At 46.9% G+C, this 15,852-nt stretch overlaps 1 protein-coding gene across 1 annotated transcript in view; it reads right to left on the reverse strand.

The window, feature by feature from the left end:
• ALG12 (ALG12 alpha-1,6-mannosyltransferase) overlaps positions 1 to 15,852 on the reverse strand; it is a 121,733-nt gene that overhangs the window by 84,242 nt on the left and 21,639 nt on the right. The window contains exon 3 of the mRNA XM_082255987.1: positions 1,999 to 2,172. Within this exon, the coding sequence (XP_082112113.1) occupies positions 1,999 to 2,172 (174 nt within the window). The remainder of the gene's footprint in view (positions 1 to 1,998; positions 2,173 to 15,852) is intronic.

The following is a 15,852-nucleotide window of genomic DNA, read 5'->3' on the forward strand; positions in this document are numbered from 1 at the left end:
CCTTCTGGGGGGAGTTCCGCTTTAAGGAGCCTAGACTGGGGACAGCCCTGGCAGAAGCTGTGGGCTGTTCCTCAAGTTTTAAGTTGATATGCACCACCATTATTAGAGCTAGGTTTGGCAGGAGACTGATTCTTCATGAGTAGCTTCATCTATCAGAAATTTGAGACACCCAACATCATGAATCAGTCTTGGTTGCTGAAGACTCAGAGGCTGCTAAATTCTACAAACAGATCTGATAGCGATTCTGCAAAGGGTGCAGGGTGCTTATGGCCTCTGCGGTCTGCAATCAGCTGTGCTTTTTTGCCCATGCAAGTAAATCCTCTCTGGATAGAGCAGGTGAAGCAGCCACATTCAAAAGAGCCAAGACTCAGAAGATGACATTATTGATTTATGTCCCACTTGCAAGATGCATACATGCCTGAAACAGCTATGTGACGTTTTGGATAAATTGCTCTATATGATTAGGCTGTAACTGCACTATACATCAGCAGTTCTTGGTAAGATTCTGGCCAATGAGGCATAAAGCATTGATTTGTAGGACTCAATCCACTTTCCTAAAATGAGGAATGATTCTCTTTTTTAGGGATATGTGATGGAATGAAACATGCAAACACATTTTGTGGTAAGAAGGCTTTAGTGCTTTTACTTGACTTAAAGCACGTCCTCACAGACCTACTACAAAATTTCCAGAAACACACTTTTGGACTGAATTTAAAAGGTCACAAAGGATTTATGTCCTTTACACTGACAACATGTTTAAGAATGTCATTAACTCTGATGCAAGTGATAAGGACTAAAATTACGTGGGCTAAACTTCCTTTATCAGTAGCAGGCAGAATTAACCTCATTAAAATGGTCCTTTTACCAAAGTGTCTACATGTATCTTCCCATATGCCAGTACCAGTGCCCAAGTCCTACTTTAAAACCTTGGGACACCCTGTCTAGCTCCTTTACAGTATATGGGCCCAGAATACAAAGGCCTAAAGTGGAAGCATGTATGGCACTTCCGAATATGTACTACTATTTTTTAGCAGGACAACTATGGCACTTAACTGATTGGCTGTCACCTGTTTCACCTACGGTGGTGGAGTGAAATTTAGCGCATGTCCTTAAATTGAATAATTTGTTAATAGCTTTGGAAGCACCAAAGACAATGCTAGAAAAAGTACGCTTGCCGATTTTGGATTTTGCTAGAGCAGTGTGGAGAGAGTATATGCAAGTTGTAGGATTTAAGGTAAGTTGAGGTTTCACTCCCTACTTGGCACAATCCCATGTTACCTCATCTGCTACATTTCGCAGACTACTCTTTCTGCGCACAAAAAGGTTTAAATATACTAGAAGACATCTATAATGGCATTGTTCTTTTGTCTTTTGTTGAAGTACAGCGGAAACTTGACCTCCACCTGTACAAACTTTTACAAATAGCTTCAATTTAGGCATGCATTGCATGCTCAGTTTGGGACTAATGTCTCAAATTTTTCTAATTACCCACTCAGACATATTAAAGTCACAAGGTCCTTGAGAACTCATAGCCGAACAACAGAAGCAACAAATCATACCAGATCTAGCTGGGGGAAATTGGGAAGAGGCTTGTTCCTCTCATTTACTAGTGTATCCAGCATTTAATAACAAGCTGTCACAACTATACATGATACACCAGTCTTACCTTAATCCGGTGAGATTACATGCAATGCATCGCATACCCACGTCTAACTGTACGAGATGTAATCACACAAAAGCTGATTTTGCACATGTAATTTGGGCATGCCCGATCATAGTTCGTTACTGGAAACCGGTGACAGATCTTCTGTCCTCAGTCTTCTAAAAGTCTCAGCTCTTACCCAGAGCCTCCAAGTGTCTTGTTTCTACATGTACTGTAGTCAGACTACAGCCTTGAATCAGCAAAACTGGCAGGCTCATACAGTTAGCTAATAAAATATTTTATAATATGTTTTTTTATCTAATGAATATGCCAAATGCAAATGAATAAATACTCACCAATGGGAAGTGCAAATGTATTAGGAAGGGTTCGTGTACAGTAGAACATCACATGAAATTGAGATGTTGTTATAAGGCAGAACAACGTAGAGACAGTAGATCCAAACTGTTTCCATATTTCTTTATGCAACTGCCATAGCGCAAAAATGACAGTCAAACCTAAAGATCCTCGAACTAGTAGAATGAAAAGAAAACATGTTTTAACATTGTAATACATTTAGAAGTACATTAGCAGTGTGTAGTTATTCTCTTCATACAGAATCAAGTGAACTTTAGAACAATTTGTGTCAATAAGTCTAGGGCTTCATGGGCAATTCTCATCTCTGAGAGAATTAAAGACTTGTTGACACTCATGTCATTAGCAGTACATTCATTTTTAATGTGCTGCCAAGGGGATGACTGCCAAAAAAGTGGTTAAATCTCTCAGGTCCAGAGAGATTTAATCATCTGTATAACCCTAGCCAAATATAATAAAACATGCTAAAATAAAACTAAAAAATATGGGAGTTTAGACTTACCGTAAAATCTATTTCTCTGATGTTCATTGATGGACACAGCTCCTGATCTTCTTAACCATTGGGTTATACTGCCCCGCTACAGGAGTAGGACACTAGGCATAAAAAAAAAAAAGTCTGGCTATGCCCATGGGCAGTCCCAGGGGGTATACTCCCTCTCTCTGCTATAGGTACTCAGTTTTGTTACAAGCAGTGTCATTAGAATTACAACTCCAGAGAGGGGTGGGTGCTGTGTCTGTCAAAGAACATCAGAGAAATGGATTTTACAGTAAGTCAAAAATCCCATTTTCTCTTTCGTTCATTGACAGACCCAGTTCCTGATCTTCTTAACCACTGGGACGTCCAAAGCAGTGCTAAACATGAGGAGTGGGAACAGCGAAAAAGAAACTCCCAAGGTTAACTATAGCCAACCAGGTAAACAGGAGCTAAACCAAAACAACTGGAGCTTACCTGAAAAAAATACACCGTCAAATAGGACCAGGTCCTCAAACAGCAGCCTGCAAAACCCTGTGGCCAAAAGAAGCATCCGCAGATGCCAACACATCCACTTTATAGAAATTTGTGGAAGTGTGAACCTGCAAACCTGCGTCACTGACACCTGATGATGGAAGGCCCAGGAGGAACTGAGCGCCCATGAAGAGTGCGCCTTGACAGGGAAAGGAGGAACCTGACCCTTGATGGAATAGGCCTGAATCACCGTCTGTCTGATCCATCTGGAAATGGTCGCAGAAGAAGCGGAAAAGCCCATCCGTGAGCACAAATAGTGAGTCTGATTTCCTAAAAGACTCCGTAGCTGCCAGGTACACCCTAATCGCCTGGATTACATCCAAGGCATCCAAGGCAATTTCCTTTGAATGTTTTGGCCTGGGACACAATGTCTTCTTCCAAATGAGAATTGGAGACAACCTTTGGAAGGAACGATGGACAGAGGCAAGGAACCACCTTATCTCTGTGAACCACCAAGTAAGATGAAGGACAGGATAACGCCGCCAATTTCAACACCCTGCACGCAGAGGTGATAACCACCAAAAAAGCCACCTTCTGGGACAGCGTAAGCAGGGGAATCTCACGAAGATTCTCAAAGGGAGGCTTCTGGAGGACAGAGCACCAAATTGAGGTCCCATGGTGGTAACGGAGATCGCACTGGAGGAGCCAAAACTCCCTGAAGAAAAGTACGCACAAGGGAGTATGTGGCCATGGGTTGTTGAAAGAAGACCTCTAAGGCCCACACCTGGCCGTTGATAGTACTCAAAGCCAGTTTCTGCTCAACCTCCCGCTGAAGGAAGATCAAGATCCGAGCCACCGAAAAACAACAAGGATGAACCCCAAGAGACTCACACCAGTAAAGCAGGATGGAAGATTAGTCCTTGGGACAGCAGATCCTCCCCCTGAGAGGAAGCATCCAAGGTACATGGGCGACCAGCCGCACCAGTTTGGCGCACCAAGCCCAGTGAAGACAGTCCGGGTCCCCTAAGATAACCGGAATCCCTTCTGCCTCAATCCTGCCTAGAAGTCCTGGCAGAAGCTTGAGAGGAGGACAGGCATAAATCTGACAATACTGACCCCACGGGGCCACCAGCGCGTCTTGTCGTCCACCAGAGGATCCTGTTACCGAGTCACAAACTTCTGCACCTTTCTGTTGAGCCAGGATGCCAACAGATCCACCTTGGGAATGTCCCACCAGATAAACAACTCCAGGAAGTTTTCCGCCAGTTTTCCACCCCGGGAATGTGTACGGTGGAAAGGGCTGGACCGAACTGTTCTGCCCACCTTAGAATGCCGGCAACCTCCAGAGCTGCCAGGACACTTCTCGCCCCCCCCCCCCCCCTGGTGATTGACCTAAGCCACCGTCGTGGCACTGTCCGATTGAATGCGCACTGGACATCCCTGAAGATGACCTGTCCAATGTTCCAGGCACAGTCTGATTGCTCGGAGTTCCAAGACATCGATCGGTAGTCTGGACTCTTCCAGTGTCTAGATCACCAGAGCAGAATATTTGCTGAGGATGTCTTCCCAGACGCACAAGCTGGCATCGGTGGTGACCACTGTTCAATACAAGGGGAGGAAGGATTTGCCCAGCCAAAGTGCCGGAAAACAAAGCCACCATATCAGGGACTCTTTCGTTCCCCAGCTCAGCCGGATCGGATTGTCCAGAGACTGCGGATTCTTGTCCCATTTGGCTAGAATCTCCCTTTGCAGGGACCTCATATGGAACTGACTTGAAGGTAGACACCATCAGGCCCAGCACCCACATGCAAGTCTGGAGGGATGACCATCTGCTGGACAGCAGGAGACTAATTGCAGCCTGCAGTTTCTAGAGTTTGTCCAGAGGAAGGAGCACTCTGGCTAAGGCCTGAGTCAGATCCAGATAGTCTAGCTTTGTGGACGGAACCAGAGCAGACTTCTGAAAATTCAGAATCCAGCTGAACTCCCTCAGAGTTAGTATGGCGATTTCCAGGTTTTCCACCAGAGCAGTAGAAGACTCCGCTCGCAGAAGAAGGTCATCCAAGTAGCCCAGTACCACTATCCCCTGTTGGCGTAACAATGCCAGCACCAGGGCTAACACTTTTGTGAAGACACGAGGAGCAGAGGCGAGACCAAAGGGTAACGCCACAAACTGATAATACTCCTCTCCCACGGCAAAGTGGAGGAAGTGCTGGTGACCTGCACATATTGGAATGTGAAGGTAAGAATCCTTGATGTCGATAGAGGCAAGCAAATCCTCCTGATGCAGAGATGCCACCACCGTGCGAATTAACTCCATTCTGAACTTCTGCACCCGCACAAAGCAGTTCAGCGCGTTGAGGTCCAGGATTGGACACACCTTGCCTTCCTTCTTGGGTACTGTAAACAGGTTTGAGTAAAAACCCTGAGAACATTCCGCTGTTGGAACCGTGACAATCACCCCTTGAAGTAACAGGTCTTGTACCGCCCCAAACAGACCCTGTAAGCAGTCCGGGGAAAAGTGCAAGAGCGAAACTGGATCTTGTAGCCGGACGGTATGACTTTGTGGAACCACTTGTCTTGTACCAGGGAAGTCCATGGGTCTTAAAACTAGTTAAGACATCCCCCCACCCCATACAGGTGAGGGAGCACCTTCATGCTGAAGCAGCCTTGTCTGCGGGTCTTGATAAGCCAAGGTCTTGCCAGACCAAGTTCTCTTAGATCCACCAGAGGAGGCCCTGAACGGCTTTGATCCCTTGTCAGTCGCCCCTGAGGGACGAAAAAACTGCTTATGAGCCAAGAAGGATGGCCAACGTCTACGACGAGGGTCCTTGCCCTTATTAGCCTGCAGAAGAAAGGTACTCTTCCCCCCTGTGAGACCCTTAATGTCGTAGCTCCAAACAGGCAATCTCCTTGAAAAGGAAGATCAGTCAAGGCCTTTTTCGAAGTCTGGTCCGCAGACCAGAATTTGAGCCATAAAATATGCTGAAGGACCACTGCAGAAACAGAGAGACTAGCGACTAGGCTCCCCCTCCTGGTTACGGCGTAAAAGCTTAGCCCACTCAGTCAGAGCTTGCGACACCAGTGCAATGGTAAATACCGGCCTCAGTGCCGAACTAGCCGGGTCCTTAAAGGCCAGGACTTTTCAACCGGAATCATGGTTGCTTTGTTCAATCTGGAGACTGGAGGGCCCACCAACAGTGGAACAGTCCACTTTTTAAGAAGAGACTCCCGATAGGGGTACCGCATAGCAAATTGCTTAGGGGCCACAAGGGCCGTTCCCACTTTTTAGCGACAATTCTGTTAAAATAGGCGTTGAAAGGAAACACCTTTGCCGCTCTGGATGGCTTTTGAGTGCCAAAGGGAACCAACGCCTCCGTTGCAGCTTCAGCTGCGTCCCTGATCGCCAGCAGCACCCCCATTGCCAGCACAGCACCCTGCCCCCACCCCAGGTGGTGGACCAGGACACCCCACAGCCCCAGCGTCCGTAAAGGAGCCACCAGACAGATAAGGGGGTGCCTAACGGAAGGAGGGGAACCCAGGGGTCCCATGGAGGGGCCCACGTCCACCCCAAAACTCTCCAGAGGGTGAAGGGGGGGGGCAGTCACTTACCATACCAGGAAACAGACAGGCACCCCTCCAGACAGAACCTCCTCTTCATCAAAATTGGGGGGGGGGCTGTCGGCCAGGAGGAACGCTGCGACTCGGGCCGAGACTCGGTCATATGAGACTTCGCAAGGCATTTAACTCACAGGCCAGCCCCGATCCGATGGGGCTATGTCGCAGCTGACCTAGCGTGGAGCTGAGGTCTGTGCGTGCTCGCTGGCCAGACTGGGGTGACCACTGGATCTAGATTATCCAGCCCGCCACCCAGTCCGGCAGTTGATTGTAGATCTCACAAAAACTAAAAATCAGGAGAAAGAAAAAAAAAAAAAAATTCGAAAGAAAAAAATTGCCGGGAGATCCCAGCAAGGAATAAGGTCCTTACTCCTGACTAGGCAGAAAAACCTATGAGAGACAGACAGAGAGAGACAGACAGAGAGAGACAGAATACCCCCTGGGACTGCCAAAAGCGTAACCGGACGTTTTTTCTGCCTAGGGGGCAGTATAAACAAATGGTTAAGAAGATCAAAAGATGTGTCCGTCAATGAACGAAAAAGAAAATATGTTTAGCAAATTAAAACACCAAACTTCAAGAAGGCCTTTAACATGTTTGGGTTTCATAGAGTATGCATGAAAATTTAACTGCCATCTAATGCTTAAGGCCAGCCTAAAGTAAACTTGTGCCTTCAAACTGTAAACTAAACCAGGTATTGTGCCAACGGCACCAATAGATGCCAAAACATATATTTAGTACAGTAGCTAAGCCACCTAAGCTGCATCTGGAACCCCCTTATATGAAAATACAGACTTTTCAAGCACCACCCTTCATCACAATGCCTGTGTGGTAATAATTTTCCAAAGTAACAGGTTTCTCAAGCACTGTATTGTAGAATTGATAAAGGAGTGCACCTAACATGTATTTTTTTTTTTTTTTGGCCCATGCCTGAAAGGGGTCTATCCTCATTAAGGTTGAACATTGATAGCACACCTTCAGAAGAAAAATTGATCTTGGGCATAAGACAACCTTGTCTATATGAAGTATACTTCTAGGAGAGGGCTGCCAACTCAGACACATGTCTGACCGAGACCACAGGAACCAAGGGTTCAGGGTAGTTTCGGCAGGGCAGAAAGAACCAAGTTAAGATTCCAAGAATGCAAAAAGGACCTTCAATGGGGGATTAATGCTAGATACATCTTAACCACTTTAATACAGGGCACTTCCCTCCCTTCCTGCCCAGGCCAATTTTCCCCTTTTAGCGCTGTTGCATTTTGAATGACAATTGCGCAGTCATGCAACACTGTACTCACACCATATTTATGTCATTTTCCCCCCACAAATAGAGCTTTCTTTTGGTGGTATTTGATCACCTGTGCGATTTTTACTTTTTGCTAAACAAATAAAAAGACCGAAAAGTTTGAAAAAAAAAAAAAAAGTTTTTTTGTTTATGTTATACAATTTTGTAAATAAATAAGTTTTTTCCTGCACTGATGAGACTGCACTGACAGGCACTGATGGGGGTGGCACTGATAGGCGGCACTGATAGGTAGCACAGATATGCAGCATTGGTGGGCACTGATAGGCGGCACTGCTGGGCACTGATAGGCGGCATTGATGGACACTGATAGGTGGCACTGACGGGCACTAATGGGCACTGATAGGCGGCACTGGTGGGCACTACTGATCGGCACTGACGGGCGGCACTGATGGGCACTGATAGGCGGCACTGGTGGGCAATAATGGGCACTGGTGGGCGACACTAAAGGATGGCAATGATGGGCACTTGTGGGCAGCACTGATAGGGAGGACACTGGTGGGCATCACTGATGGGGAGGGCAATGGGGGGCTCCCTGAGCCCTGATTGCCATCCCTGGTGGCCATAGTGGGCATCCCTGGGGTCATAGTGGGCATCCCTGGGGTCATAGTGGGCATCCCTGGTGGATCTAGTGGCATCCCCCCCCCCCGAGGGTCTGCACTGGTAATCCATGATCTGATTACCAGTGCCGACCCCCCCCCTGTCAGGGGAGCCGCCGATCGGCGCTCCTTTACTCGTGCCTGTCAGGCACAAACTAAGGAAAGCCGATCAACGGCTGTTCCTGTTTACGATGTGACCAGCCGTGATTGGACATGGCTGATCACATGGTAAAGAGCTACGTCAGTAGTCTCTTTACCGAGATCGGAGGTGCAGGGTGTCAGACTGACACCTCGCATCACCGATCGCCGCTCTGCGTGCCCCCGGGGGGCGCCCAGAGCTGTGTTATCCTGCCGACGTCATATATCGTCCGGTCAGGATAACTCAACCACATTCCCGCCGTCATTTTGTAATAGAGCGGGCGGGAAGTGGTTAACGAGAAGTTATTACAAGGGGAAGGGACGCAAGAGGTCTTTGAAAGAAAATAGACAAGGTCGAGACCTGAGCAGACAAGGCAGAATTCACACTGGATTGAAGCCATAGATAAGTCTGAACTGAGACCAAGAAGTTATGAAGGCATCTGATGCTAGCGTTAAGAGGACTCATGGTAGTTTGTTGTTTAAGCTGGAGGTTAAGATGTCTACATATGAAGTCCCCCCTTTTTCATATATATTGGATTGAAAATTGTCTAATATGTGGACTGCAGAGATTGCTGGAAAGCAAGTTTCCACCCATGGAGATTATCTGCTTTGTTTCTTTCAAGGCTGCCAGTCTGGACTCCTGGTGCCCCCTTGGTGGTTGAAGTAAGCCAGAGCTGTGGCATTTTCCGACTGTACCCTAATTAGGTGTCTTCAAGAAAGGGGGGGGGGGGTCCAATGTTGTAGAGCCATCCAAGCTGCTCTGAGCTCCAGGATGTTGTCGGAGAGCTTGGCTTCCACAGGTGAACATGTTACCTAGACCATGAGGAACTGGAACACTCCTTTCCTGCCTTAAAGACTGGCGTCTTGCTATTTTATATTGAAAGGGAAAGAAAGACTTCCTAAATTGATAGGGTTGGGTTTAAAATCCACCAAGACAGGGAGTTCCTTGCTTGGCAGGATAGGAGCAAGTGTAGGTCAAGAGAAGGAGCATGCTTTTCCAGGCCAACAGGATGTTGTGTTTTTGGAGCTCTTGAACAAAATTAAAGGAGGCTACCATGAGGCCTAGAACTCTCATGGAGAATCTCTTTGTCAGATGTCTGAATGTGGGCTCTGAGAGAAATCATTTTTTTTTCCGGAAGAAAAATCTTTACTTTGGCTGTGTCCAGGACTACCACACCCAGGTGAAGAGAAGGCTGGAGATCAGATTATTTTAAATTGATCACCCAACTGAAAGCCCAGAGCATCTGAATGGTCATGAGGACATTTGCTGACTGCTGGATAGGAGATTAGTACTTAAGGAGATAGCCTGTGATCTTGATGTCCTGAGTTCTGATCAGGGCCGGGAGGTGCTAGGACCTTTGTGAACACAATAGGAGCAGATGATAGGCCAAACTAGTGGAACAAACTGGAAGAAATAGTCTGCCACTGCGAAACACAAATGAGGTGAATAAATAGAAATATGCAGATAAGCATTGGATTTTACAGGATGTCACGTATTCCCCTTGTCTCAGAGAGGCAATTACTGATCTTGTGGATTGCATGAAAATCTTTTTTGAATTTGAAGGTATCTGTGAGGGATTTTAAATCCAGAATATGACGAATATCCCCCTAAGGGCTTTGGTACCCTAAACAGGTGTAAATAAAATCCTTTAAAAAAAATAAAGAAGAAGAATCCAAGGTGTCAAAAAGAACACAATTTAATAAGGACAGTCCTAGCTGTGATGGTTAGTCAGTATGTCAACCTGCAACAGCAATCTTTAGATGGAACACCTGAAAAGTCTCATGGAATAATCCACAAAGCTTGGGGCAATGTGCACAGTTTGACAGCTTGCAAGATCATCCACATACAACAGCTAACTTCAGGGATCCATGGCCAGTGGAAGTACTGTATATGTGAAAAGACAAAATGATCCATTTAACAGTGAAACTGAAAACAATTTATTAAAACAAAGTATCCAATCACTAAAAAGTTGGCGATAAGACGCCTGAAAGCACAAGAAACATTCTCCACCTACAAATCGCCCTCCTAGCTGTCATCTCCCATTTTACAGCAATAGGGTGCAACCAGCAGCAAATGAGATGCAAAAAAAATCCCCCATTAGCGTCCACATTGACCAGCGGTAAAGGCTCAGGCTGACGCAGAACTCCAGCAGCTTCTCCCAGGATTCGGTCTCCTGTATGAACACAACCAATGCATTTCCATGGTACTACCCTCTCTGGGTCTTTCAATATACTGTATTGTTTTTCAGCTACACTTCTGAATTTTATGTGTTCATATTTCTCTCTAGTGGCTATCAAACCCTGACTTTAGCCATTTCCCAATAATAGTGTTCATCTAAAGCAGTGTTTCTCAACTCCGGTCCTCAGGGCACACTAACAGGCCAGAATTTAAGTATTACCTTGGGGAGATGTAGACTAGAATACTGCAATCACTGCTCAGCAAATGATATCACCTGTGATGTATTTCAGTTTTCTTGCAAACCTGGCCTGTTAGTGTGCCCTGAGGACCGGAGTTGAGAAACACTGATCTAAAGTAGTGGTGGGGAACCTTTTTTCTACCAAGGGCCATTTGGATATTCTTAACATCATTCGGGGGCCGTTCAAAATGATCAACTTAAAAATTAAAATTTTGTAGTCGCCATTTATATGATGTCGCACAACTTTTTATAGTTTTAATAAAACTATCCAGTGTGTGTTAACACTTTCGCCTCCCTGGCACTGACTATCCTCTGAATTGGTTCTGACTGGGAATGCAAAGCAGTCCTGAAAAAAAATGCATGCCATCCGTGTACGTTTTTGTGTCATGGTAGATACAAAAACACAAGCTCACTGACACACAAATGCTCACTACAGGCAAGCTCATTGGCACACATATGCTCATTACACAGTCTGCAACTGCCCTCAACACAATCTGCAATCCCCACAATGCAATCTGCGATCCCCCAATCCCCAAAACACAATCTGCAGTCCCTCACCCCCCCCCAAAAAAAAAAAAAAAAACAATGCATCGCTTACCCCCCAAAAAACTCAATCTACAATCTCCCAAAACACAATTTGTAATCTCCCCCTAAAAAATCTGCAATATGTATTCCCCCTGAATCCCCCAAAACACAATCTGTGATCACCCAGCCCACACAACACAATCTGCAATCCCCACAATATAATCAGACCGATCGTGTAAAAGGGGCCTAATGCTGCTTTCACACAGATGCACTGCAGTTTACCTGCTGGCTGGTTCTGTTGGTGGGTACAGCTGGCTGGTACTGCCGGCTCAGGCTGGTACTGCTGTGGTAATGGCTGTGGGTACTGCAGGCTGGTACTGTGCTGTGGGTACTAATGGCTGGTACTGCTGTGGGCACTGCTGGCTCAGGCTGGTACTGCTGGCTGGTAATGCTATGGGTACTGCTGGCTCAGGCTGGTACACTGCTGCCTGGTAATGCTGTGGGTACTGCTTGCTTAGGCTGGTACTGTGGGTACTGCTGACTGGTACTGCTGGCTCAGGCTGGTACCGCTGGATGGTACTGCTGTGGGTACTGTTGGCTCAGGCCGGTACTGCTGTGGGTACTGCTGGCTCAGGCTGGTACTGCTGTGAGTACTGCTGGCTCAGGCTGGTACTGCTGTGGGTATTTGTGGGTACTGCTGGCTCAGGCTGGTACTGCTGGATGGTACTGCTGTGGGTACTGCTGGCTCAGGCTGGTACTGCTGGGTGGTAATGCCGTGGGTACTGCTGGCTCAGACTGGTACTGCTGGGTGGTAATGCTCTGGGTACTGACTCAGGCTGGTACTGCTGGGTGGTAATGCTCTGGGTACTGCTGGCTCAGGCTGGTACTGCTGGGTGGTAATGCTCTTGGTACTGCTGGGTGGTAATGCTCTGGGTACTGCTGGGTGGTAATGCTGTGGATACTGCTGTGTGTGCTTCTGGCGCGAAGTGCTGGTTAGAGAAGAGTGGCGCTGCAATAGATGAAGAAAAAGCCGATGCTTCCTGTCTTCCTGTCTCAGTCTGTCTCCACACAGGCGGAGTGCATTTGATATCACAACGCCTGTGACTCTGACTGTCAGAATGGAGCCGGAACTAAAAACGAAACATCGGCTCCGTTCTGACAGCTCCGCTGGCATACACAGGCTTAGCGGGACAGGGGGCCGGATGCAATGATTTTGCAAACCGTAGGTTCCCAGCCCCTGATCTAAAGACTGCTGTGGCTATTGCAACTGGATAGAATGACTAAGCATCAGAACTAGGGTTGTCTTTATTAGACTGTATTTTCTTTTTGCACCTTGGATTCTTATTTATTTTTCTATATGATTTTATTCACACCTGTTCACAGTACCAAAGCCCAATGGGGATTTGCACCTTGGATTCTTCTTTTTAATTTTTCAAATTTTACATTTACCATGGGTACCCAGGAGGAAAAGGTTTTGGTTGCAAGATTTACATTTTACCATTTTTCAGTGTATGTTTTTGGAACACAAGGAGGCTATTTTTTTTTTTTTTTTAAATCTATAAAATAATTTGAACCTGTCTCGTGAAGATACGGGCACAACTACTTCCTTGGACATGAGGTGGTTAAGGGCATTCTTCTTGTCTGTCGTTGGGCAGATTTTGGTTGATTTGAGAGAAGGAAACGTTGAGTGGGTAAATATTTATACTCTATTCTGTACTCTTTTAACCTACCAATCGAACCCACAGATCTAGGACATTTGTGACCCAGAGAGAGGCAATCTGTAATTCCTAAAGCAGTTCTAAAGACTGAAGGGTTTTGCGGCAGCTTCCTAAATACTTTCCTGAGCCCCATCACGATCCAGGGATGTGCACGAGAGTCTTGGCTCTCCGGGCACTCTCCTTTCTCACTGGCTGAGACACCAGCCAATAGCTCCCGCTGCTGTCAATCACAGCCAGTGAGACAGAGGAGAGAGAGAGAGGGCACAGATCCAAGCCACTGTGTGATGGACACACAGCGCAGCCGTTGGTAGCAAGCCTGCTTGGGTGTCCCCATTGCTCTGGGGGTGGGGGGGAGACTCAGCAGGAGGGAGGGGCCAGGAGCACCAGTGGGGGACCAAAGAAGAGGAGGATCGGGGCTGCTCTGTGCACAGAGCAGGTAAGTATAACATGTTTGTTATTCAAAAAAAGAAAAAAACATTGCCTTTTAGATTACTTTTTTCTATTAAAATAACAACCATGTTATACTTCCCTCCTCTGTGCAGTGGTTTTGCACAGGGCAGCTTGGATCCTCCTTTTCTTGGGTCCCTGGCTGGAGCTCCTGGCCCCTACCCCATTGAGTGCCCTCACAGCCAGCAGCTTGCTATGGGGGCACCTGAGCCGGGCTGCAGCTTCGAGTATCCATTCAGACACAGAGCTGCCATTCGGCCCATGCCCTCTCTCCTGATTGGCTGAGTTTGATTGACAGCAACGGGAGCCAATGACGCTGCTGATGTGTCTCAGCTAATCAGGAGAGAGAGTTCCGGAGGGCTGAGGCACTCATGGACATCGCTGGAAAGAGAGGGGAGCTGCATACAGAAGTTTTTTTTTTTTTATCTTAGTGTATAGAATGCATTAAGATGAAAAACCTGACTTTTCAACCCCTTCAGCCTGTTCCGGACCACCCATCACATTTATACTGCGGCAGGGCGGCCCGGCTGCAAAAAACCAAGTAACAGGTACGTGATGCACGTCCGCGGATGGGGGGCACGTCCGCACGCAGTCCCCGCGGAAATCTGATTTAGTCCAGAACCAGGCCAAGGATTTATGGCCTGCACCTGGTGATCGGTTCTGACCAATGGAAGAACCTCCTGTGCAATGTAAACACAGGCACAGGAAATGATGAAATCTCCTCTCCTGGAGCCCTTTTCGGTTCCAGCATGAGAGGAGAGAGCATCAACAGAGTACACAAGCACTACACTGACACCAGTACACATAGGCACATTTTTAGCCCCCTGATCACCCCCCCAGTTAACCCTTTCACTCCCTGTCACAGTTTCACTATATACAATGTACAGATAATTTACTAATCACTGTGTAAGTGTCACCAGTGATGCCAGTAGCGGTAGTTATCGTCAGTCCCAGATAGATTTAGGGTACCCGCCATATATTCCCTAATAACGATTTAACTGCTTGATCACCCCCAGTTAACCCTTTCAAAGTGTCACTAGTAAAGTGTACAGATCTTTTTTTCTGATCACTGTATTAATGTCACGGGTGACACCAGTTAGCGTCAGCATCAGCATCAGTTAGGGTCAATCCCAGACAGCGTCTTATTTTACCCTTTTGCTTGCCAGTAACACCAACACACACACACACTACATACCTCCATTGCTAGTATAGTGTCTAAACGGATCAATATCTTTGATCTCATCAGAACTATACTAAGATCCCCAAAAACGCAGCGATCGCAGGATCAACCTGCCAGCACCTGCGTTTAGCCCATCTGCCCAGCCCACCCAAACAAGTGCAGTATTAATAGATCACTATCACTTCCAATACACAGCACGGAAAACTGCAGCGTTAGAGTCAGGCTTGATCTCTGCTAGCACTAGCAGTTAATTTTTTTGTAGCGGTTGAAAACAGTCCTCAACAACCAGGTGCTTTTTTACCTATGAGTCACACTAGGTACCTGTAAATTTAGTGCCCAAAATGTCAAATGAAAGGTACAATAGCGAAGAGGCCTACAGGATACTGACCATGACAGATGAGAGGGATGGGGAGTCCTCACTGTCAGAATCAGGCTCAGTATATGAACCTGTAGAGAGCAGCGGCACCCCGACAGATAGCTCTGACGAAGAAGAAGTAGAGGTACCTGCTAAGGTCAGACGTACCCGACCCCATTCTTCTGTCGCTGAGGTGCAGCAACCGTATGATTCTTGGATGCAGCAGAGTGTAAGTATTAGTGCCGCACAACCTTCTGGTGGACTGGGGAGCACCAGCGGCCTAGTCCACCCTGGTTGTAGACAAACCAGCACTGCAGTATCACTTGATGACGTGGCGAGTCAAATAGGTGCAGTTCAAGCTGGTGCGTTGGCTAGCACAAGTAGTGGCCCACAGCCACCAAGAATTGGAACGCAGGCCCACAGAATCCATAGAGCCCTTCCTTATGCGCTTGCAAATCCTGATTGGCAGTCCACAGATTCTGCAGCGCTCGTACTTCCCCCATTCACTGGCCAACCCGTAATTCAGGTGGAAACAGACAATTTTAATCCTCTGATTTTTTTGAGCTGTTTTTCATGGAAGATCTGTACAGATCTATTGTG

The sequence above is a fragment of the Pelophylax lessonae genome (assembly GCF_965119305.1).
Source record: "Pelophylax lessonae genome assembly, chromosome: 4".
In the NCBI taxonomy this organism is placed as follows: Eukaryota; Metazoa; Chordata; class Amphibia; order Anura; family Ranidae; genus Pelophylax; species Pelophylax lessonae.